This window comes from Lethenteron reissneri, chromosome 65 (assembly GCF_015708825.2).
Source record: "Lethenteron reissneri isolate LAM-NWPU_2019-01 chromosome 65, ASM1570882v1, whole genome shotgun sequence".
Lineage (NCBI taxonomy): Eukaryota > Metazoa > Chordata > Hyperoartia > Petromyzontiformes > Petromyzontidae > Lethenteron > Lethenteron reissneri.
Genome location: NC_083843.1, coordinates 1,262,906 through 1,285,585, shown reverse-complemented (window position 1 = coordinate 1,285,585; position 22,680 = coordinate 1,262,906). Strand labels below are relative to the sequence as shown.

Here is a 22,680-nt window from a genome sequence, read left to right as displayed (position 1 = left end):
CCTGGGGTGTCGTATTTGGCTGCTATAAATGTTCACGTGATAAGCTACTTTGTTGAGCTATCGTTTATGGATAGGTGGCTTCTGAAAAAGAAGCTAATAGTTCAGTGGACTTTACCTGCTAAAGTAAACAGTACTTTTTTTTGTATATTTGTTTATAAGTGATTTGCTTATCTTTCCCATACTTTACACTTACGTGTTTTTTGTATTGTTTGTTGTTGTAACTATCTGACCACCTCGACTGGACATCTAAGCAAAAGAGTTGTATAGCTCATCGCATTGCTCCAGTATAAATGCAACTTATGATTCTGCTAGACCCCCCTCGCCCCCCCCCCCTTTGGCTCTGGGTGAACAGAGCGAGGAGAGGTCACAAACTCGCCCATTTGTTTCAGCTGCCGCACTGGGAGATAGACCCGGCGGCCTGAGGAATTGCACGTCGACTGTGCTGACCATTACCTCGCAACAGCAGCACCGCGTCTATATCGTTAACAAAATGAAACAATGAATATCATTCACGGAGTCATTTGACAATCCATTGCTGGGCATATAAAATTTGGAAAGAGTATGTTGGCGATGCTGCAGCTGCGTTGGCAGTCGTGCTCAAGGCCAATTAACAACAATAACAATCTCAAAACATTCGTCAATAACAAACTCTGTGTGGCCTGTATGCATGCATTCCTTTTAAGGAGGTCTTGTTGACCAATGTGTTGAGTGTTGTTGTCGTTAATCCACGCAGCTCCATCAGTTGTTTTTTTCCCATGCCTCGCCAACGCTGAACAGCGCAGTTGTCACCTGTTTTGTACAAAGACGACAAAAAGGCCTCAAAAAAACAAACCACGCTAACCTCTGTGTTTGTTTGGCGTGTGTTTCACCATTCCAACAATCCTCAATCTCTCTATGTCTCAATGTCCTTGCGTTTGTTTCGGCGTCACCCAGAACTGCTTGCTGGAAGGCTTCATCGGCCTTGGCTCAGCGCTCATGGCCATCGTCGTCCTCCCGGCAGAGTCGGCGAACCTTCTCAGCAGCATCCTCCTCCTTAACGGTGTCACCCTGGTGCCGAGCGCACTGCAGTTCGCGGGCAGGTGGACGCGAGGCAGGAAGCCGCCTCGGACGTCCAAGCTCTTGAGCCTGGCCTCCCTCTGCTGCTGTCTCGTCGCATTAGCGCTGTCGGTCGCCAAAGCGGCGTTAGTGGCGCCTGACGACGGCTCCACGGAGGCGGGAAGGTTCGCGCACCTGGCGCTGCTGCTGCTGAGCCTGCTGCTCGTGTCCCTGTCGTGGTGGGAGAACTTCCTGCCCGCTGGCTGGCTCCGGGGATTCCGCGACGCCGTCGGCGAATCGCGGAACCTCGCCGAGTTCTACGGCTCGCTCGTGCGCACGCTCATCATCGTGGCGGTCGTGCTGCTGGACGCGGGCGTCGAGGGCGAGTGGAGGAGCTTCAGCGCCATCAGCGGCATCGCGGAACACCGCGAGAGCGTGGCGCTCGCCCTGGCTCTGTTGGGCGTGCAGGCGGGCGCCTCCATCCTCTGCAAGTGGCTCGCTAACGCCGCCTGCAAGATCCGCCAGCAGAGGAGCTGCTTCGCCGCGCCGCTCTGCCTCGCCACGCCCGCCGCCCTAGCGGTCGTCTTCGCCCTCCACCTCGCGCTCGACGCCTCGGGTGACTCTCGCTACGACTGCGAGTCGGTCCGACGGTGGAACGGCTCCGAGCGGACGACGCCCGCAGCCGCCTCACTCTTCTATGACCGCACGGCCGCCACCGTCTGCTCGTTCGTGGGTGCCGGCGAAGACACCGCGGTGGACGCCGTGGCCACGTTCGGCGCCGGGGCGCTGTGGTTCGCGGCGCTGCTGCTGGCGGCGACACCCGCGTTGCGCCCGGATGGCGCGACGCGCATGGAGCGCACACGCGAGCTCTTCGTGCGCCGCACCCCGCAGCCCGCGTGTCTCGTCGCGGGGCTGCTGCTCAACCGGCGACAGCAGCAGGAGGAGGAGGAGGAGTTGGTGCTGGAGGAGAGGAGGTCCGTGTGTTGGTGTTGATGCAGTGTATTGTACTTGCATGTGTGACTATGAGTGTGTGTGTGTGACTAAGTGTTTCTGTGAGTAGGTCATGGCCTCCCCTTGCAAAAAATGTGTAACTGGTATGGTGTGTAAACAGCACCACTGGGGAGACAAAGACGGCCGGGCGTGGTGTTGGCCACCCACCCGCTTGTGTGCAGTGCCAGCCTTCATAGGTGCTCGCTATCAGCACGTGCCCCAACAGTTTGGTCAGGGGAACTTTGTTTGCTGTATTTATGTGACGAGGTGTATGTGTGACTCGGTGTGTGTCTGTGTGACTGGCCATAAACTCCCTCAAGTCCCGTTTCTGGCTTCATCGGTGCTAGTCGCTAACAGCCCTTGCCCCAACAGTCTCTCAAGGCTCTATGGGCGATCTTTGTTTTTAGTTTGTGTTAGTCTGGCTTTGTCTATGTTTCGTGTTTTGGGTATCGGAGGTTAAGTATGATCATATAATCAAAGCAGGATGTTTTTCTTTCTGTATTTATTTCATAATGATGACGATTTGTGACGTTCGCCCTTCTGTTCTACAGACTGAAATATGTCTACCCCACATTGTCCAATGCATAAAACAGAGAACCGCGCTCTGCGATTTCCTCTCTTAATCTGAACATGATTTAATGTTCTCGTTGTATCCTCTAGCAACCAAAAGCAAGAGAGGGTGAAGATCTACCTGTGCGCAACCATGTGGCACGAGACCAAGGAGGAGATGACGAAGATCATCTCGTCCATCCTGAGGTGGTATATTCCCTATCGCCCAATTCCATCAAGCGGCCGGATCCCAAGGACCAACGTGGTTCTTCGCGAATGTGCAGATGGGGTGTGGTCACGTCATCGCGCACTTTGAAATGCCCTTCTGTGGCCGTCTGGAACACTCTTCCTTCTGATATTAGGAAGCAACTGGAGCTATGCACTTTTAAATAATCTATATTGACAACTAATTTCTTCAGAATTTATTTTTATGTTTAGATTGTTGTCCTTCCCTTGCACATTTTATTATCTTGGTTGGGTACGTATGGTGTGAAAGAAGTCCACCACACATACGTACATTCATTTCTGCAGGGCACCACAGCAGTCAGGCTACCACGCTACCGCGTCCCTTCAGCTCAACGAGATTTGAGGATATAAATCTAAACTGCACATTTAAAGTGTCCTGAAAAAAAAATATTATGATATATGCAGCAATGCATATGCCGATGAAAAAATGTTAAACAAAATAGAACCACATTACTGTGGCTCTTATTAGGACACTCTACAGCAATACCATATTACCATGTTGCATATCCGACCGTCATATTTCGACCTTGGATATTTAACCGCCCACACGCAGTGCAGTAATTGTGGGCGGTATATTTTCAATTTTCTTTGGATGCTCATAAATATGACATCTTCACATGGAGCAGCGCGTTCCTAACCTCGAGAACATTTGCCTTCTTTCGAACGTCGCAGCTATTCAGGCGATCGTGTTTAACGCGGACCGTTCTTTGTATGTGACCATTGAGCAATGTTTGTGAATTGTACAAGCTGTAGTCATTTGAACTAACACGTGTAGGCTCCCGCAACAAAAACTATTATGATGCATGCTAATATTGAGAGCGTCGACAGGTGAGAGCCTGGACAGGTGAGAGTTTCAACCAGGTGAGATCCTGGACTGGTGAGAGCCTGGATAGGTGAAAGCCTGAACCAGGTGAAAGCCTGGACAGGTGAGACCCTTGAGAGATGAGAGCCTGGATCGGTGAGAGCCTGAATGGGTTAGAGTCTGCTTCTTGGTTGCTGCTGCGTGTGCAGCAGTGAGAGATACAGAGAGAGTTCCAGACGGCTGCTGACTGGTGCAGCTACAGAGAAACGCACTCATTCAGAAGCCGGTGCAGGCGTTGGGTAGAGGTCGTTGTGAGTTGAACTCAGTAGGATGCGGTGGAAGTTTGCTGTGATCAGTGGGATGATAAAGGTAGAGGAAACTTGTCGGCGGGAGACCTTGGGAAAGCGCTCAATTGCAGAGGACAGCGTTGCTCTACCATGACCTTGACTCGATGGGGAGCGTGTGGCGGAATAACAATAACCACCCTCTCCCCTTGCCGCTGCCAGGCTGGACAGGAGTCAGCCAAAGGATCTCAACGTCGGTTCCCGCGGCGGAGGGAAGAAGAATGAGAAAAAGGAGGAGAAGATGAAGACGAAGGAGGAAAAGAAGACAGAGAATAAGGATAATAAAAATGAGAAAGAACAAGGGAAGGAGGATCAGGATGGGAAGAAGGAGGAGAAGGAGAAAAAGAAAGAAGAGAAGAAGAAGAAAACAGAGAACGAGGAAAAGCAGAAGGAGGAGGAAAAGGAGGAGGAAAAGAAGGGGGAGAAGGAGCAGAATCATAAGAAGGAGGAGAAGACGGTGAAGCGGGAACCGTACGACTTCTCGGCTCACATCTACTTCGACGACGCCTTCGAGAGGAAGGGAGATCGCATGGTGGTCAACCAGTTCGTGACCAGCCTCACGGACGTCATCGCCGAAGTGTGCCGGTCAGTGCACCGGATGTTATTTTGTGGTAGCACAAACTGACAATTGGCCGGCAAACAGAGACACTGTGGTGGGCGGTGTGATAAATGAACATTCACGCACGTGTTGAATTGAGCAGGAAACCTCATCTGTTGAACTTTTTTCGCACTATACGTAGCCAACCTTGCTGTAGAGCGCACTAGGCGCTTAACATAATTTACACAAAACTGTGCAGCACTGGGGAGAAAAAAGCAGACGGGCGTGGTGCTGGTCACCCACCCCCTCGTGTGCCTTGCCGGCCTTCATGGGTGATACTGGCTAACAGCCCTTGCCCCCAACACTCTGTTGAAGGCTATACGGGGGGATTTTTGTCGTTTGTTCGTGCGTTGGTAAGAATTTAGGCAACGAGACGACTCAGTCCGGACGACCGAGGTCCTCGCCGTGGGTGTAGGAATCGAGCAGCGACGTTCGTGTGAACAGTAACGATGGTTGTAGAAGTCGTAGCGATAGAAGTGAGATACGGAGGCGACTGACCAGCGGAGAGCGAGCGAGCGACTGGGAGATAATCGTTGAGTGCTGGATCATCAGTCACCCACGACTGCTGCTGCTTTACTCAATTCAGAATCAGAATATGTATTTATACTGCAGGAGGAATTCGATGAGCTACAAAACTGTATTTCACAGATGTCCAGCAGGGGCGGGTCAGACCGTTACCTCAACCAACAATACAAAAAACACGATAGGAGTGCAAAGTATAGGACAGGTTAGCAGATCACAAATAAAACTAAACTCTTATTTTTTACCAAGTAAGACCCTATGAGGTATTAGCTTTTTTTTAAGAAGCGCACTGGCCACAAATGATAGCGCAACGAAGTTTATTTTCATGTGGAAATTTATAGCAGCAAAATAATCTAAATTATATTTTAAAAAATATTCGAGTGCAGCAGTGAGGTGGCAACTGGGGACTTCATCCTAGATATGACAGCAGTAGCAGCAGCAGCAATGCAACATAGTAATTGGGGCGCGTCTTCTCTGTCGCTTGCGCTGCTGCTGATGTGAAGGTATTTTGAGAAAAACTCGAAGAATTCACAAGAGGCGCCCTCAATGGAGAGGACTCAGACGCCGTACGGAGCGCGACTCTCCTACAAACTCCCGCACGGCAACTCGCTGTGCGTGCACCTCAAGGACAAGGAGATGATCCGCCACCGCAAGCGCTGGTCCCAGGTATTTGCTGCATCCGTGGGCTTCAGATCTTCTGCCCCAAAGCTCATTGGGCCACAAACCCTACAACCGCATCCACACAGCGCATAGTAGCAGCTGCAACAGCTGATGTACTTATACATGACGATGACGATTACGCACAATTGGAAAATTAAATATCTCAGTGTCCAGCGACGATACGTATGTATGTGGAACTTCTTCCGCACTGTACCTCACCAACCGTGCTAATCGGAGGTACAGAGAAGGATAAAACAAATAAACACAAAAAGCAGTTCTAAATAAATTAGTATCCAACCTAAATTTAAAAGTGCGTAGCTTCAGCGCATTCCTAATATCGACAGTGGTCACCACCTGGAACAGAGTGACGGAACACACAACAACTCAACGCCCGATTCCCAACACGAACGAAGGGTGAGGCATCATCACAGCAGCTACTCCTGACGCAATCATCTGGCTCGTCAACCACCTCAATGTAAAGTTACAACTCTCGCTGTACGAGTCGACATCAGCATCTGCCGTACGAAGGGGAATGCAATAGCTCACGTCGATTGAAGCCATCTGTATGCTACCTCGAGAGTCATGCCCTCATATTGAAATTAAATCACGTGATTAATAATAATTAGTTTCACGTGCGAATCAGTGCACACCATAGAGACAAAGATACCCCGTATAGCCTCAGCAGGCTTTTGGGGGTAGTTGCTGTAAACGAGTTGCGCACAGCAGTGTTGTCCGTGACCGATTGTTCCCCGACTCGATTGATTTGGTGTTGAGTGCTATGAGGATGATGATGACTGCACCATGGTTGTTATCGATGTATCACAGCAATCTCAAGCCGATACTCTTTTGCGTGTTGTTCTATTGCCTTCTGTCCACGACTTGGGGGGGAGGGGGAGGTTGGTGGCGCTGTTGAGTTACACTTGGGCAGCACGCGCCGTCATGGCCATTGGGTCGAGAATAATAACGGAGCGGCAGCCAAAAAATGGAATGCATCGCGGAGGGGTGTCTGCCGGGGAGATGGAGCGATGGAATCAGTCGGTAATGGAGGTGCTGGGTGGATAACGACTCAGAATCTCATGAAACATCGCGACGACTTGGGGAGGTCTTAATCCAGTAGTGGATCGATCACGGCTGCTGCTGCTGATGATGATGATGATTGTTGTTATTAAAGCACTTGACGTGTTCTGTACAGGTAATGTACTTGTACTACCTCCTTGGCTGGAAGATCTACCGCAAGATCCACACAGTTAAGAAAGATGAACAAGAGGAATGGGTGGAGGTAAGGGTCTTGTAAACTGCAAAGACAACGACGCCTCATATATCCGTTAACAGACTGTTGAGGCAAGTGCTTTTAGCGAGCACCTGTTAAGGGTGGGATGGCACACGAGCGGGTCGTGTGTCCAACACCACGCCCATCCGCCTTTGTCTCGCCAGTGCTAATGTTTACTCATTTAAGGCTAAGCCGACCTAGGGGAGGCCACTATCCACTTCCACTTAGTAGTATACATGGGTAGGCCCTGCACATTCCGTGGATGGACAGTTCGCGTGCAGTGGGGGAGAGTGTGAGTACTCACACCATATCCCACGGCACACGAACTGCACGCAAACTGCCCATCCAGGGAATGTGCAGGGCCTACCCATTTATACTTCTCCAAAGACGTGGGAGCAGTGTGGAAGTGTAGGCCAAATACACCCTGCTAGGGTGACGCCGTGGGGAGATGTTAACTACCTCGCTTGGTATGCAGGAGGTACTGCATTCGATCCCGACCCTGACGCCTGCATATTTTAAGTGTACCTGTCTCTCTCCCCTTGGCCGCATGGATATTTCTCTGGGCCCTTCGGTTTTTCCCTCCACATTTAGAATCAACATCATGCATTTCGTGTATTTGGCTGCTATAAATATCCAAGTAATAATCCACTTTGTTGAGCTATCATTTGTGATAGCCAGGTCGCTTCTGAAAAGAGCTAATTGCTCAGTGGGTCTTGCCTAGTAAATTTAAATTGTTTCGTTTGTTAGAGGGTCTCTCTCTCTCTCGGGCTCTCTCTCCGGGTCGAGGCCCAGTCATAGCGTGCACTACGCGTGTCTGTGCATGCAGAGTCGGCATGATTAGAAGTATATCTTTGGTTGCCTTTCTGGCACAATCTGTCACTCAATGCGCCATCATTACGTTGATACTCAAAATAGTGTAGTGGGTTTCACGGAAGCACACACTTGAACTCGGAGGCAACACGTTTATTCTCACATCCCAACAGGGTAACTACATAAACATACAGCAAGTTAACTAGACTACAATGGGTAACTAGACCACAACGGGGTAACTACATAACCGGGTCAGTCAGTAACACACTGCCTGACCCACGATGCCGAGCGTAAAGACCGACCACCGAGGACCGAGGATCGAAGAAGCGTAGCACCGACGGGTTCCATTCCAACAGACAGCCCGGATCGGCTCTCGGGACCTCCCTTTTATGCCCCTGAGCGTGGCCTGGCTCTGCCCTCGGCCACGACCCCTTCTGGATATTACCAGAAGGTTCTGGGCCATATATCACGTGTCCCTCTCGCTACCTTTTGGCCCCCCTCATTATCCTGTCCTGGTCACGTGCCCACTTGGGTTCACCTAGACCAGGGGTCGGCAACCTACGGCTCCGGAGCCGCATGCGGCTCTTTACGGGCTGCTCCTTGACGATATGTACGTGAGTACAGTATGTACTCAGATGCATTGCGGCTCTTGAAATACAGAATTTTGTACCGAATTGGAAAGAAATGGCTCTTCTTGTTATTTTGGTTGCCGACTCCTGACCTAGACTGTCACGTCCTCAACTGCCCTCTCTCTGACAGTCACCAGAAGCATGCCCCGTAGGACCCCTATCCATGCCACACATACTCTGGTGCCAGAGAGAAGCTCTAACACGCAAAGTTCCCCTCTTCTGTCAGTAACTGGTGCTAAACGCCGTAGTCACTCAATATAAGTCACTACAATAGCAATATAACTTTCTATACAATAATATATATATACACTTATTACAGTTGTTTAAAATATAAGTGTAAAATAGGTTTGCGGCTGAAATTTAGTTGTATTTATGTTTAACTTCTTTCACACCGTATATAGCCAACCGTGCTAATCGGAGGTGCGGGGGCAGGACAACAAACCAAACACAAAAAGCAGTTCTAGAGAATGTAGTTTTCAATATAATTGATGATTTCAAAGTGCAAACCTCTAGTTTCTTCCTAATATTGGAAGGAAGAGCGTTCCAGACGACCGTAGAAGCGCATCTGAAAGCGCGAGATGCAGTGTCCGTCTTTGTTCCATGGCTCGCCCAAAGCCTCTGCTGCGAGGATGACCGGAGTTAGTTGTCGTTGTACGCAAGCGAAAAGAGCCGCTTTGTTGCTGTTGAGGTGTCACTGTTAATGAAGTGACGATGGAGTCGAGTATGCGCACCGCTTTGGGGAGGTTGTTTCCAGAGGTTGTAGTGCTGCAGATGACAACGATCTCTCAACCCACGTGGTTGTTATTAGGAATCCACTGGAGCTATGCACTTTTAAATCATCTATTTTGAACACTCATTTCTGTGAAATGCGGTTTGTGTTTAGTTTGTTATCTTTTCCTGACGAACATGGTTGGCTACATACGATGTGAAAGAAGTCATACATACATGCAATATACATACAGCTAAGGCCGTAGCCATGGTGTCAACATTAGGAGGGACCAAGTCTTCCAGGGGGTCTGGAGGTCTCCCCCAGAAAAAAATCTAAATTTTAAAACTCATTTCCTGCCATTTCCTGCCTAAAATATTAAAAAATTCACTCACACATAGGATGGACTTTTTATTTATTTTTTACAATAATGTCTAATAGTGTATTGTATTCCATTGCTGTTTTTTCGTATTTACCTTTTCTTGTTTCAGTGTATGTAATGGCAAAGATTAAGGATTAATAAAGCACAACTATAACCACAATCATATAAACAGGAATCTAATTTATAGCAATATATATATTGGGGGGGTCATTTTGAGCATATTTGAATATGGGGGGGGGGTGTGTGTGTGTCCCCAATATATTTTATAATTACGGCCTTGCATACAGCATAATTACGTTGTGTGTTTGGGTGTTAGAGGTTAGAGAAGGAGCGTTGGGGTTGAGGAGCTAAGTGAGCGGCTGCTTTGCTTGCTTGCTCTGTACGAGGTCGCGGCTGTAATGCCACCGCTGTTGCTGATCTGTCTCCGTGCCACTACTCCCCGTTCACCGCCGCAGAGGAAGAAGCGCAACACCTACGTGCTGGCCTTGGACGGAGACACGGACTTCTACCCCTCGGCGCTCTCCATGCTGGTCGACCGACTCACGAGGGACCCCACCGTTGGCGCCGCCTGCGGGAGAATTCACCCGACGGGCGTGGGTGCGTAGACAGCTGTGGTGTGTGTGGTGCAGGATGTGTGTGTGTGTGTGGTGCAGGATGTGTGTGTGTGTGTGGTGCAGGATGTGTGTGTATGTGGTGTAGGATGCGCGTGTGGTGCAGGATGTGCGTGTGGTGTAAGGATGCGCATGTGTGTGGTGCAGGATGTGTGTGTGTTGGGCAGAGAGGTAGTGCATCACAAATCACTATTTAATTCCATCAAAAAAGTAACCTGCAGCGCCACACCTATTACCATCATTAGGGGAAAAAACGGTGATCCAATCTCTGACCCCCAGGAACAGGTTTGCAGATTTGCTGAGCATTTCTGTGAGGTCCTGGGGGAGAGAAAATCTCTCAGCCAGGAAAACATCATGGCACAAAGCGGGGATAACCCTGCTATGGCTGCGGTGCTGCAAATATTGGAAGAGGGAGGTCACCCCCTGTGAGTGGCTGGCTGAGGTGCCATCTGTTGAGGAAGTACTGAAGGCGATCCGGAGTCTGAGACCAGGAAAGGCACCGGGCAGAGATGATCTCCCAAGCAAAATGCTCAGGGAGGGTGGCGTTTGTACACAGACTGCCCTATATGACATCATAACAACAGTCTGGACCACTGGATGGGTTCCGCAGGATTCCCCCTCTTTAAGAAGGGGGACCACACAGACTGTAACAACTACAGGGGTATCTCACTCCTCAGTGTGCCGGGAAAGGTACTGGCAAGGATTATTCAACATTGCCTTGCTAGGCACGCTGAGGAGAGGCTTGCGGAGCCCCAATGCGGTTTCAGGAAAGGGCGGTCCTGCACAGATGCCATATTTTCTGTCCATCTGCTACAGCAGAGGTGTAGGGAATTCCAACAAGACCTACATCTCTGCTTTATTGACCTGGTCAAGGCCTATGATACCATCAGTAGGCCTGGGCTCTGGGTTGTTCTTCATGCTTTTGGAGTCCCTGACCCTCTGCTCACGATCATTAAGGACCTTCATGATGGTGAGCGGGCCCGGGTAAAACTACGTGGCCGGGAGTCAGAGCCTTTCCCTGTACACCTGGGGGTGCGACAGGGATGTCCTCTGGCTCCCACATTATTTAACATCTATTTTGACCGCGTAGTTCGTGAAGCCTTCAATAGCTGTACCGGGGGAATTTCCATCTGGTACAGATATAATGGGAGGCTGATCGACGCCCGGGTGCGATCAAGGGATGGCTCCCTATTGGTCAACCACGTTATGTATGCCGATGATTTGGTAATAGCTGCTCATTCAGAAGACGAGTTGGAGAAGCTCCTGCTGAGACTGGAGCGTGCCACTAAGAGGTGGGGCCTTACCATCAGCCCCACCAAAACTAAGCACCTGGGTATTTTGTACCATCGGACACTCCACCCCCACAACTCCCAATCGGCGATGGGGCGGTAGTGGAGAGAGTGGAGAGTTTCCCATACTTGGGCAGTGTGCTTATGACCGGCTCCAGTTTAACAGCAGAGGTCTCACTCCGATTCAGTCGAGCGGCAATATACTTTCATCGGTTGCGTAATGCTGTGTGGAAGCTACCTGGTCTGTCGCTCCGCACGAAGCTTCAGGTTTTCTCAGTCACAGTCGTTCCCTCCCTTCTCTACGCTTGCGAAACGTGGACCCCCCTAATGGAGCATCTTCGCCGGTTGGAAACATTTAGGCTGGCCTGCCTACGATCCATCCTGGGTTTAACCAGGCTGGATTGTGGGAGGAGCTTACAGATCCTTGAAAGATCTGGGAAAAGTCCCATCGGTGAGCTCCTCCTGCAGGCAAGGCTGCATTGGCTGGGTCATGTAGCCCGCATGCCCAGCCACCGCATGCCTAAACAGCTTTTGTTCGGCCGGATCGAGGGGGCTAAACGGGCGCGGCACGGGCTAGAGAAGAGATGGAGTGATGTGGTACAGGAAGACATGGAGCTGAGTGGACTTGCCGATGACTGGTGCCAGCGGTGTCAAGATCGGCCTCTGTGGAGGAGGCTCGTGAAGGACGCTACTGGGCAGTTGGAGGCAGTTGCCCTCCAACAACAACGGAGGGCGGAGGAGCGACGCTCACAACAACGAGCGGAGCGCCGGGTGGCTAAAGCATAGCAAGTTGGCACAGTAGGGGGCACAGGTGGTGCATTAGCCAGTCATCTCGGTCATCTCGGTCAGTCGACCCGTGGCACCTGGATCTGCCCCGTGACCTCCTGCAGCGGGCGTTCGATACTTCACGTGGCCTCAAGGTGCACATGGCCTGGCACAAGCGTCGTAGTGACGTCACCGCCACTTAGTGGCGAATGGCGGTTGTTGTTGTTATTGTGGTAGTGCAGTGGTTAGCACAATGCGCTATGAACCTAGCGACCCAAGTTTGACTCCCGCTCAAGGTCAACACCGGTGACGATTATCTGAACCCGTACAGCGGCTCCCCTAGGTAAACTCAGCCTCAAATTATAACCTGGTACGATGTTTAAATATCGCCCCTGGGGAGACAAAGGCAGCCGGGCATGATGCTGGCCACCCACCCCCTCGGTGTACCGTGCTGGCCTTCATAGGCGCTTCTCGTGGACAGCACTTGCTCCAACAGTCTGCTCAGGCTACACAGGGGATCTTTGTCTTTGGTGCGGAATCTCACCAGATCTCAGCAGCGCCGAGCCTGGACAGCGCTTGAGAATGGGTGCGTGTGGATGCCAGATCTGTACAGCGTGATTATAATTGTTTACAGGTTATTGAAGTGTGAAACCCATAAGAGTGTTCTGGGCGGGGAAATCAATGCCCCCCCCCCACTTCCTGGTCGTGCCACACAATTTGACTGTGCGAACCGCATGCTCGCCACACTCACTGCCCGCCCCGCACGTTTTATTGCTCGGTGTTTTATTGCTCGGGCTTTTTATTGCTCGGCATATGAACTTCAGCACCGTGAATGCTTTAGCCTCTTTTTAAAGTCCTGCGGTAAAAAGGCATTCAAACCAATCAGATTACGCACAACCGTTGCAGGTCGGAATTAAGCCTTCAACAATTAATTCCCATCAGGTTATCGTTGATGTAAATGGTAAACATGTAAATTGCAGTGGCCTAGGGTGTCCCTGATGCAATCCTCGCACAAGATTCACTCTCAGTGCACATGATCTCAAATGTCACACTTAACTTCTAATTTAGCAATCTTTGGAAGAACGTAATCAACCAGGCTATGCGTTAATTGTGTGTTGACCGACTCTCTGTGTTGCATTGCATTACTTTTCCAAATTTTACTAAGTTTGTTTTATTAAGTTTATTTTCTCTCTCTGTGTCTCTGTGTTGTCTCTCTAGTATTTCCTGCAATCACGAAAGCTCCAAAGCTCTCATTGACATGCTAAATTATCTACCCCCCCTCTCTCTCTCTGCCCCCCTCTCTCTCTATGTAAGTCCTCAACACAGAGGCGTTGTTTCTCTGTGTGCCTCTTTGGAAGAACGTAATCAACCAAGAAGGGTGTTGACTGTTATGTTAGCTGACTCTCTGTGTTGTATTGCATTCTATTTCTATGTTTACTAGGTTTGTTTTTTCTAATTCATTCGTATCTGATGATGATTGCTTGTGTTGCAATCGAAACGTCGTATTCTATTATTATTTTCTTTCTACGTGACTTTACCGAAAGAACTAAAAAGTAATTCCTTGCAGTCACGAAAGCTCCAAATCAATCTTACTGGCTGTATCGGATGGAGGAGGGTTACGACACATGTATACTTATGCGATCTAACCCAAAAACCTTTATTGTGAATAACAGAACGCCGTTGCTACCACAACTACTCAGGATGTTTAGATAAAGTTAAATAAACACACACGTAAGCACGGTGGAAGGATTGTAATTAAATCAACACGCATCTACCACAGCAGTGCCGAGTGTACATTGAGCAGAATTGTTATATCATGAAGTGGTCAGAGAAAAACTACCACCACCGCTAGTAATGGAAGTTTTTAACTTTACATAACTCAAATTAAATACCAAAATACTGCAAAGACTTCGAAGTAAATTGCGCAAATCCTATAGAATTGTTGAGTGAAATCAATATCATTATTATCAGCCGTGGTCAATCCACTGCGGGATGAAGGCCTCCCCAAGTCGTCGCCATCTCTCACGACTCTGTGATATAATAATCCAACGCATCACCAACCTTGGTAATCGTCCAACCTTCCTGGCCAGCTGGCTCCCAAACATAATAATTAAATAGATGGCCATAACCTGTACTATTCCCTTAGAGGTTAGGTGCCCAAAAAACAAAGGCTGTCACTTAAATCTTCCAGGAGAGCTGGCAGTGGGCATGAGCTGGTACGTGCCATGATTAGCCGAGACAGACTGCAGGCTGACTAACACCAAACATACTACGTGGCACGCACTAATATCCAATCTCGATGCTTTATTGGCACAATTCAAATGTCCTTCGTTTATTGAGTGGTCAAGCCAGGCGGGACCGGCGTTGGGCTAGGACACAAACCCCACTTTTCACCCAGGAAATCGAAGAGCACAGATTTATCCACCTCTTGACTCATGGTTATAACAAAAATCCCATCTATTTATGAATGCACAATTTTAAATAAATGAATAACAAATACGCAATGTGCGACTGTGCCAACTGCATGCTCGCCACACTCCCTGCCCGCCCCGCACGTTTTATTGTTCGGTGTTTAATTGCTCGGCTTTTTATTGCTCGGCGTATGAACTTCAGCACCGTGAATGCTTTCGCCTCTTTTAAAGTCCTGCGGTAAAAAGGCATTCAAACCAATCAGATTACGCACAACCGTTGCAGGTCGGAATTAAGCCTTCAACGATTAATTCCCATCAGGTTATCGTTGATGTAAATGGTAAACATGCAAATTGCAGTGGCCTAAGGTGTCCCTGATGCAATCCTCACACAAGATTCACTTTCAGTGCACATGATCTCAAATCATGGGACCTCCTTTGCCAGTTCTAAAATATACTAATAGGGTTTTTCCCCTTTTTTCTGGAAACAAAACTGACACCTTTTGCAAGGAATCATGCTTACATTAACCACAATACTTGCAGTCAAATGCAAACAAAAAACAATACTCTGATAATTTATGCATTGTCTTTGAAACTGATTGGTCCACACCAGAGACAGCTTTCTTTGGAGCCTAGTCTCATATGGTGTTCGACCAGATGACGCCAAAAGGCGCACAGTTTAAAGACAACGCACTACCAGAGTAATGAGAGCTCGGGGTGAGCAGCTACATCATGGGACCTCCTTTGCCAGTACCAAAATATACTAATAGGGGGTTTGCCATTTTTTCTGGCAACAAAATTGACACCTTTTGCAAAGAAGCATGCTTACCAATCAGTTTCAAAGACAATGCATAAATTATCAGAGTATTGTTTTTGTTTGCATTTGACTGCAAGTATTGTGGTTAATGTAAGCATGATTCCTTGCAAAATGTGTCAGTTTTGTTGCCAGAAAAAAAGGGGAAAACCCCTATTAGTATGATCTCAAATGTCACACTTAACTTCTAATTTAGCAATTTTTGGAAGAACGTCATCAACCAGGCTATGCTTTAATTGTGTGTTGACCAACTCTCTGTGTTGCATTGCATTACTTTCCCAAATTTTACTAACTTTGTTTTATTAAGTTTATTTTCTCTCTGTGTGTCTCTGTGTTGTCTCTCTAGTATTTCCTGCAATCACGAAAGCTCCAAAGCTCTCATTGACATGCTAAATTCTCTACCCCCCCCCCCATCTCTCTCTCTGCCCTCCTCTCTCTCTATGTAAGTCCTCGACACAGAGTCGTTCTTTCTCTGTGTGCCTCTTTGGAAGAACGTAATCAACCAAGTAGGGTGTTGACTGTTATGTTAGCTGACTCTCTGTGTTGTATTGCATTCTATTTCTAAGTTTACTAGGTTTGTTTTTTTCTCATTCATTCGTATCTGATGATGATTGCTTGTGTTGCAATCGAAACGTCGTATTCTATTATTATTTTTTTCTACGTGACTTTACGGAAAGAACCAAAAAGTTATTCCTGCAGTCACGAAAGCTCCAAATCAAGCTTACTGGCTGTGTCGGATGGAGGAGGGTTACGACACATTTATACTTATGCGATCTAACCCAAAAACCTTTATTGTGAATAACAGAACGCCGTTGCTACCACAACTACTCAGGATGTTTAGATAAAGTTAAATAAACACACACGTAAGCACGGTGGAAGGATTGTAATTAAATCAACACGCATCCACCACAGCAGTGCCGAGTGGACATTGAGCAGAATTGTTATATCATGAAGTGGTCAGAGAAAAACCACCACCACCGCTAGTAATGGAAGTTTAACCGCATGCTCGCCACACTCACTGCCCGCCCCGCACGTTTTATTGCTCGGTGTTTTATTGCTCGGCTTTTTATTGCTCGGCGTATGAACTTCAGCACCATGAATGCTTTCGCCTCTTTTAAAGTTCTGCGGTAAAAAGGCATTCAACTCAATCAGATTACGCACAACCGTTGCAGGTCGGAATTAAGCCTTCAACAAATCATTCCCATCAGGTTATCGTTGATGTAAATGGTAAACATGCAAATTGCAGTGGCCTAGGGTGTCCCTGATGCAATCCTCACACAAGATTCACTCTCAGTGCACATGATCTCAAATGTCACACTTAACTTCTAATTTAGCAATCTTTGGAAGAACGCAATCAACCAGGCTATGCTTTAATAGTGTGTTGACCGACTCTCTGTGTTGCATTGCATTACTTTCCCAAATTTTACTAAGTTTGTTTTATTAAGTTTATTTTCTCTCTCTGTGTCTCTGTGTTGTCTCTCTAGTATTTCCTGCAATCACAAAAGCTCCAAAGCTCTCATTGACATGCTAAATTATCTACCCCCTCTCTCTCTCTCTGCCCCCCTCTCTCTCTATGTAAGTCCTCGACACAGAGGCGTTGTTTCTCTGTGTGCCTATTTGGAAGAACGTAATCAACCAAGTAGGGTGTTGACTGTTATGTTAGCTGACTCTCTGTATTGTATTGCATTCTATTTCTAAGTTTACTAGGTTTGTTTTTTCTCATTCATTCGTATGTGATGATGATTGCTTGTGTTGCAATCGAAACGTCGTATTCTATTATTATTTTCTTTCTACGTGACTTTACCGAAAGAACCAAAAAGTAATTCCTGCAGTCACGAAAGCTCCAAATCAAGCTTACTGGCTGTGTCGGATGGAGGAGGGTTACGACACATTTATGCTCATGCGATCTAACCCAAAAACCTTTATTGTGAATAACAGAACGCCGTTGCTACCACAACTAGATAAAGTTAAATAAACACACACGTAAGCACGGTGGAAGGATTGTAATTAAATCAACACGCATCCACCACAGCAGTGCCGAGTGCACATGGAGCAGAATTGTTATATCATGAAGTGGTCAGAGAAAATCCACCACCACCGCTAGTAATGGAAGTTGAACTTTACATAACTCAAATTAAATACCAAAATACTGCAAAGACTTCGGAGTAAATTGCGCAAATCCTATAGAATTGTTGAGTGAAATCAATATCATTATTATCAGCCGTGGTCAATCCACTGCGGGATGAAGGCCTCCCCAAGTCGTCGCCATCTCTCACGACTCTGTGATATAATAATCCAACGCATCACCAACCTTGGTAATCGTCCAACCTTCCTGGCCAGCTGGCTCCCAAACATAATATTTAAATAGATGGCCATAACCTGTACTATTCCCTTAGAGGTTAGGTGACCATAAACAAACGCTGTCACTGAAATTTGCCAGGAGAGCTAGCAGTGGGCATGAGCTGGTACGTGCCATGCTGAGCCGAGGCAGACCGCAGGCTGACTAACACCAAACATACTACGTTGCACGCACTAATATCCAATCTCGATGCTTTAATGGCACAATTCAAATGTCATTCGTTTATTGAGTGGTCAAGCCAGGCGGGACCGGCATTGGGCTAGGACACAAACCCCACTTTTCACCCAGGAAATCGAAGAGCACAGATTTAGCCACCTCTTGACTCATGTTTATTACAAAAATCCCATCTATTTATGAATGCACAATTTTAAATAAATGAATAACAAATACGCAATTAAAACAGGAGAATAATTCAAAGAATGTGTTTAACTTGACCCCACCCATCCTCCCTGCCCTCCCGCTTTCCCACCATGGCCTCCCGGATCACTCTTCCCGGCTTGCTTCTCTTCCTCACCTCCTCCCTTGTCTCATAACCCCCTCCTTCGCCTCCCCAGCATGCCCTTCCCTACCCTTTAGCCGCCCACTTTTCATCCAACCCCTCCCTCCCTCTCCACCCCCAAATGTTTCCGATCTTCCCCTCCATTGCCCACCTGCCTATTCCCTCTGCCTCCTCCTGTACTTCCCTACCCCTCCTCTTGACCCACCCTTGATCGCCCATAGTCAGCAATTACATTTCCTCCCAATCTCGGAATTCAAAGTTCTCACATCGCTCTCCATGTTTACAAAAAAAACGTCTTTTGGTTGTGGTTCCAATGCAAAACCCACAGTCCTTTTTTCAACATATACAACGTACGTGCAACAAGAATACAACACACAATACAACATATAACCCACATACAACATATATATAACATACGTACAACATAGATGTACCCAAGAAAGCCACACCTGAATCGTAGCACTGCTGCATTGTGTTTCACTTTGAGTTGCATTCAGCCAATTAACCACAATTGTTTATACACCGACAGGGCCGCTCGTCTGGTACCAGAAGTTCGAGTACGCGGTAGGACACTGGCTGCAGAAGACGGCCGAGCACGTGCTGGGCTGCGTTCTCTGCAGCCCTGGCTGCTTCAGCCTCTTCCGAGCCAAGGCCATCATGGACGACAACGTCCTCAAGACCTACACCACGGTGGCCACCGAGGCCCTGCAGTACATCCAGTATGACCAGGGTAAGCGTCGACGTGTGTTTGGATCTCGCACCTCCGATTAGCACGGTTGACTACGTGTGGTGCAAAAGAAGTTCAACATGTATACATGTCACGGTGATGAAATATTGATTCCCTCGCCTGGTATACAGGAGGTCGTAGGTTCCATCCTGACCCTGACCCGTGTATATTGGAATTTGCGTGTCTCTCTCTCTCCCCGTGGTTGCATGGATTTTCTTCGGGTCCTCTAGTTTTTCCCTCCTCATTTATATTCAACATCACGTGCTTCGAACCTTTGGCTGCTATTAATTTCCACATGAGAAGGCACTTCGATGACCTTTCATTTGTGGCCATGTCGCTTCTGAAAAAGAGCTACATGGCAGAAGTGGGCGTTACCTGGTAAAATAAAAAATAAAATAGCTTAGTATTCATAGTCTTAGGTTTTTTCGGTAAAGTCACGTAGGTATAAAACATTAAAAAGTTAAATAAAATAAAAATCACGAAGTTTCGGAGGCAACACAAGCTTCCGTCTTCAGGTGGTACCGTCACAGCCACGACAGCTGTATCAAGTAAATGAGAGATTGCAGAAGCTACCACTCCGTTTATATAATGGTTGGAGAAGGTGGTGGGGCAAGGGCCGCATACTTTTATTAATATGGTAAGGTGAGGCTTAAGACTAAAAATAGACTCCATAACAAAGGCTGAGCCTTTGTTATGGAGAGGTGCGGTTTGTGACTCAACCTGTAACAGGGAGACCACCACTAGACATGGTAAAACTGTGATGGTTGTCTGTCAAATAAGATTGGCAAATAAGTGTAGTTAAATCTTTTTTGCATGGTTAATCACATCTTTCCAATGATTACTCAGTTTGTAACCGTCATCACGGTTGAAATTATGTCTGTGTTTGTATATTTGTATGGCTTCGTGTACGAACCTTTGATGGTAGCCAGGAGGTTTGCAGAGAACCTTGATCTCGGAAAATACAATTTCATGAGAGCCCACCGAGTTGTAGCAATGATCGGCAACGGCCGAAGAATCAGTTCTGCCGTGTTTCAGATCTGACTTGTGCTCGCGGACACGATCAGAAACATGACGTTTCGTTTCTCCAATGTAGCAATCACCACAAATGCAACTCAATTTGTAGACTCCAGGATACTGTTAGTCAGGAACGACATCCTTCACAGATGGAATCAAATCACGGATTTTATGCACTGTACTGAATCGGACTTGGATCTTATGTTTGTTTAGAATTATGGAGATCTTTTTGGTCACGCCTGCTATGTATGGCAACTTGATCGTTTTGGTCGGAGTTTCATGTGGCTGTTTCTGTATGGTGGGAGAAACAGCTTGACGGATAGTGCGGTCAGAGTATCCGTTCATCCTGAGGGCCCGATGTACATGTCTTAATTCACCGGCCAGGTGGTGTTGGTCAGAAATGCCATGGGCTCTGTGGTATAGCGTTTTGATGAGAGAATTCTTTTGAGATGGGTGGTGGTGGGAATCCGGTTTCAAGTAGGAATCTGTGTGGGTGGCTTTCCTGTAGACAGAATGTCCCAAGGATCCGTCAGGCCTCCTCTCAAACAGAATATCCAAGAATGGTAGTTTACCGTCTTTCTCCACTTCCATGGTGAATCTGATGGATGGGTGTCTAGAATTGATGTGGTCCAAGAAGTGGTTCAATGCTGGGAGGCCATGTGGCCAGATGACGAAAGTGTCGTCCACATACCTCTTCCACAAGGAAGGACGCAGGGTGGATGTCTGGATGGCGTCTGATTCAAACTTTTCCATGAACATGTTGGCTATAACTGGTGACAAGGGGGAGCCCATAGGGGTACCCTCATTCTGTTTGTAGAAGGTGCCATTCCAGGTAAAATAAGTGTTGGTGAGGCAATGCCTAACCAGCGCAGGTACATCAGAATTCAATCCATGTTGGACTAAGTCCTCAATTATTGTTAGGGTGTCCGGTACTGGGACTTTGGTGAACAAAGATACTACATCAAAGCTGACGAGGATGTCATCAGGAGATAGTACCATGTCCTTAACCATAGAGACTAATTGGGTTGAGTTGAGTACTTATTTGACAGACAACCATCACAGTTTTACCATGTCTAGTGGTGGTCTCCCTGTTACAGGTTGAGTCACAAACCGCACCTCTCCATAACAAAGGCTCAGCCTTTGTTATGGAGTCTATTTTTAGTCTTAAGCCTCACCTTACCATATTAATAAAAGTATGCGGCCCTTGCCCCACCACCTTCTCCAACCATTATATAAACGGAGTGGTAGCTTCTGCAATCTCTCATTTACTTGATACAGCTGTCGTGGCTGTGACGGTACCACCTGAAGACGGAAGCTTGTGTTGCCTCCGAAACGTCGTGATTTTTATTTTATTTAACTTTTTAATGTTTTTTACCTACGTGACTTTACCGAAAAAACCTAAGAATATGAATCATTGCAGTCACGAAAGCTTCAAATCTAGAATTAGCTTAGTATTCTTTTATATATATTGTGGAAGTAATCGCAACTCTTTCTTCAGTCACAATACCATCAGTGGACTCTCCCATCTGATTGTTAATTTCCCAACCAACCCTTCTGGCTGATGTGTTCAATGAATATATTTGTCACAATTTGTTTAAAAAGAACCACAATTCTACGGACATCTTGTCTACAAACGTGGACGTTGTATGTATTTAAAACCTCTTTCGCACCATATATCGCGGTAATACGTGGGCCAAGACCCTGCAACATCAATTTCATACAAAGACTTTCATGACCAATATTCATGATTCACAATTAGTTCATGCTGGGTTCGATTGTCGTGAAGATATAGTGTTAATTTGTTTTAACGATAAGCATCCAACACCCGAAAGAGCCAATCGGGTAAGGTTGTTAAGTCATGGGGCAACTACGTCGATGATTTTGGTTTAATTAGCAAAACCCGAATATTGAAAGGCAAGCAAAAAAAAATGTTTACATCAATATTAATAAATAATATATTACTTATTTACATTTCACTTAAAAAAACAATCTATTGACATTCGCCCAATTGACAACATGAATGACTGATATTATACCTGCACGATGATCGGACCCACAATGAACGAATCATGAATCATTACAACGTTGCTCTCTGCCTTCTGAGTTTGACTTTTATGCACCGCACCCCTCCCCACCACGCCCTCTGTATGAATGGTTTCACCACACAGTTGGTCGGGAGGTCGCGTGTGGCGACTCTAACGTGTGGGTATTCAGATATCTTTCCAAGACGTCTGGCAAGCTTGCAGAGAGGAGGCCAAAAATACCACGAGAGAGGGAATGTTGCCGAGCTCGTCTGCCAGCAGTGGAGTGAGCAAGCTGGGGAAGAGACACACTTCCAGAAGCAATTCATGATGAATACAACATGCACTCGACGTGAATTGGACACAATATTCCATCGAGAACTCAGAGGCGAAAGGTCAAAGTCCCTCATACACCACTCTGAACCAGGTGAGAGCCTGGACGGTTGAGACCCTAGATAGTTGAGAGCATCACGACGTTTCGATTGAAACGTCGTGATTTGTTTTATTTTATTTTATTTCTACCTACGTGACTTTACCGAAAGAACAAAAGAGTATGGATTCCTGCAGTCACGAAAGCCTCAAATCAAGGTGAGAGCATTGACAAATGAGAGTCGGGTTCTTGAAGGTGGA

General features: G+C 47.3%; 1 protein-coding gene across 2 annotated transcripts in view; it reads left to right on the top strand.

The window, feature by feature from the left end:
* LOC133359701 (chitin synthase chs-2-like) overlaps positions 1-22,680 on the top strand; it is a 42,139-nt gene that overhangs the window by 6,900 nt on the left and 12,559 nt on the right. For both annotated transcript variants that reach the window (XM_061578220.1, XM_061578219.1), the window contains exons 4-10: positions 934-2,009; positions 2,686-2,781; positions 4,129-4,551; positions 5,590-5,752; positions 6,939-7,025; positions 9,999-10,140; positions 18,818-19,018. In XM_061578220.1, coding sequence (XP_061434204.1) covers positions 934-2,009; positions 2,686-2,781; positions 4,129-4,551; positions 5,590-5,752; positions 6,939-7,025; positions 9,999-10,140; positions 18,818-19,018 — 2,188 coding nt within the window. The remainder of the gene's footprint in view (positions 1-933; positions 2,010-2,685; positions 2,782-4,128; positions 4,552-5,589; positions 5,753-6,938; positions 7,026-9,998; positions 10,141-18,817; positions 19,019-22,680) is intronic.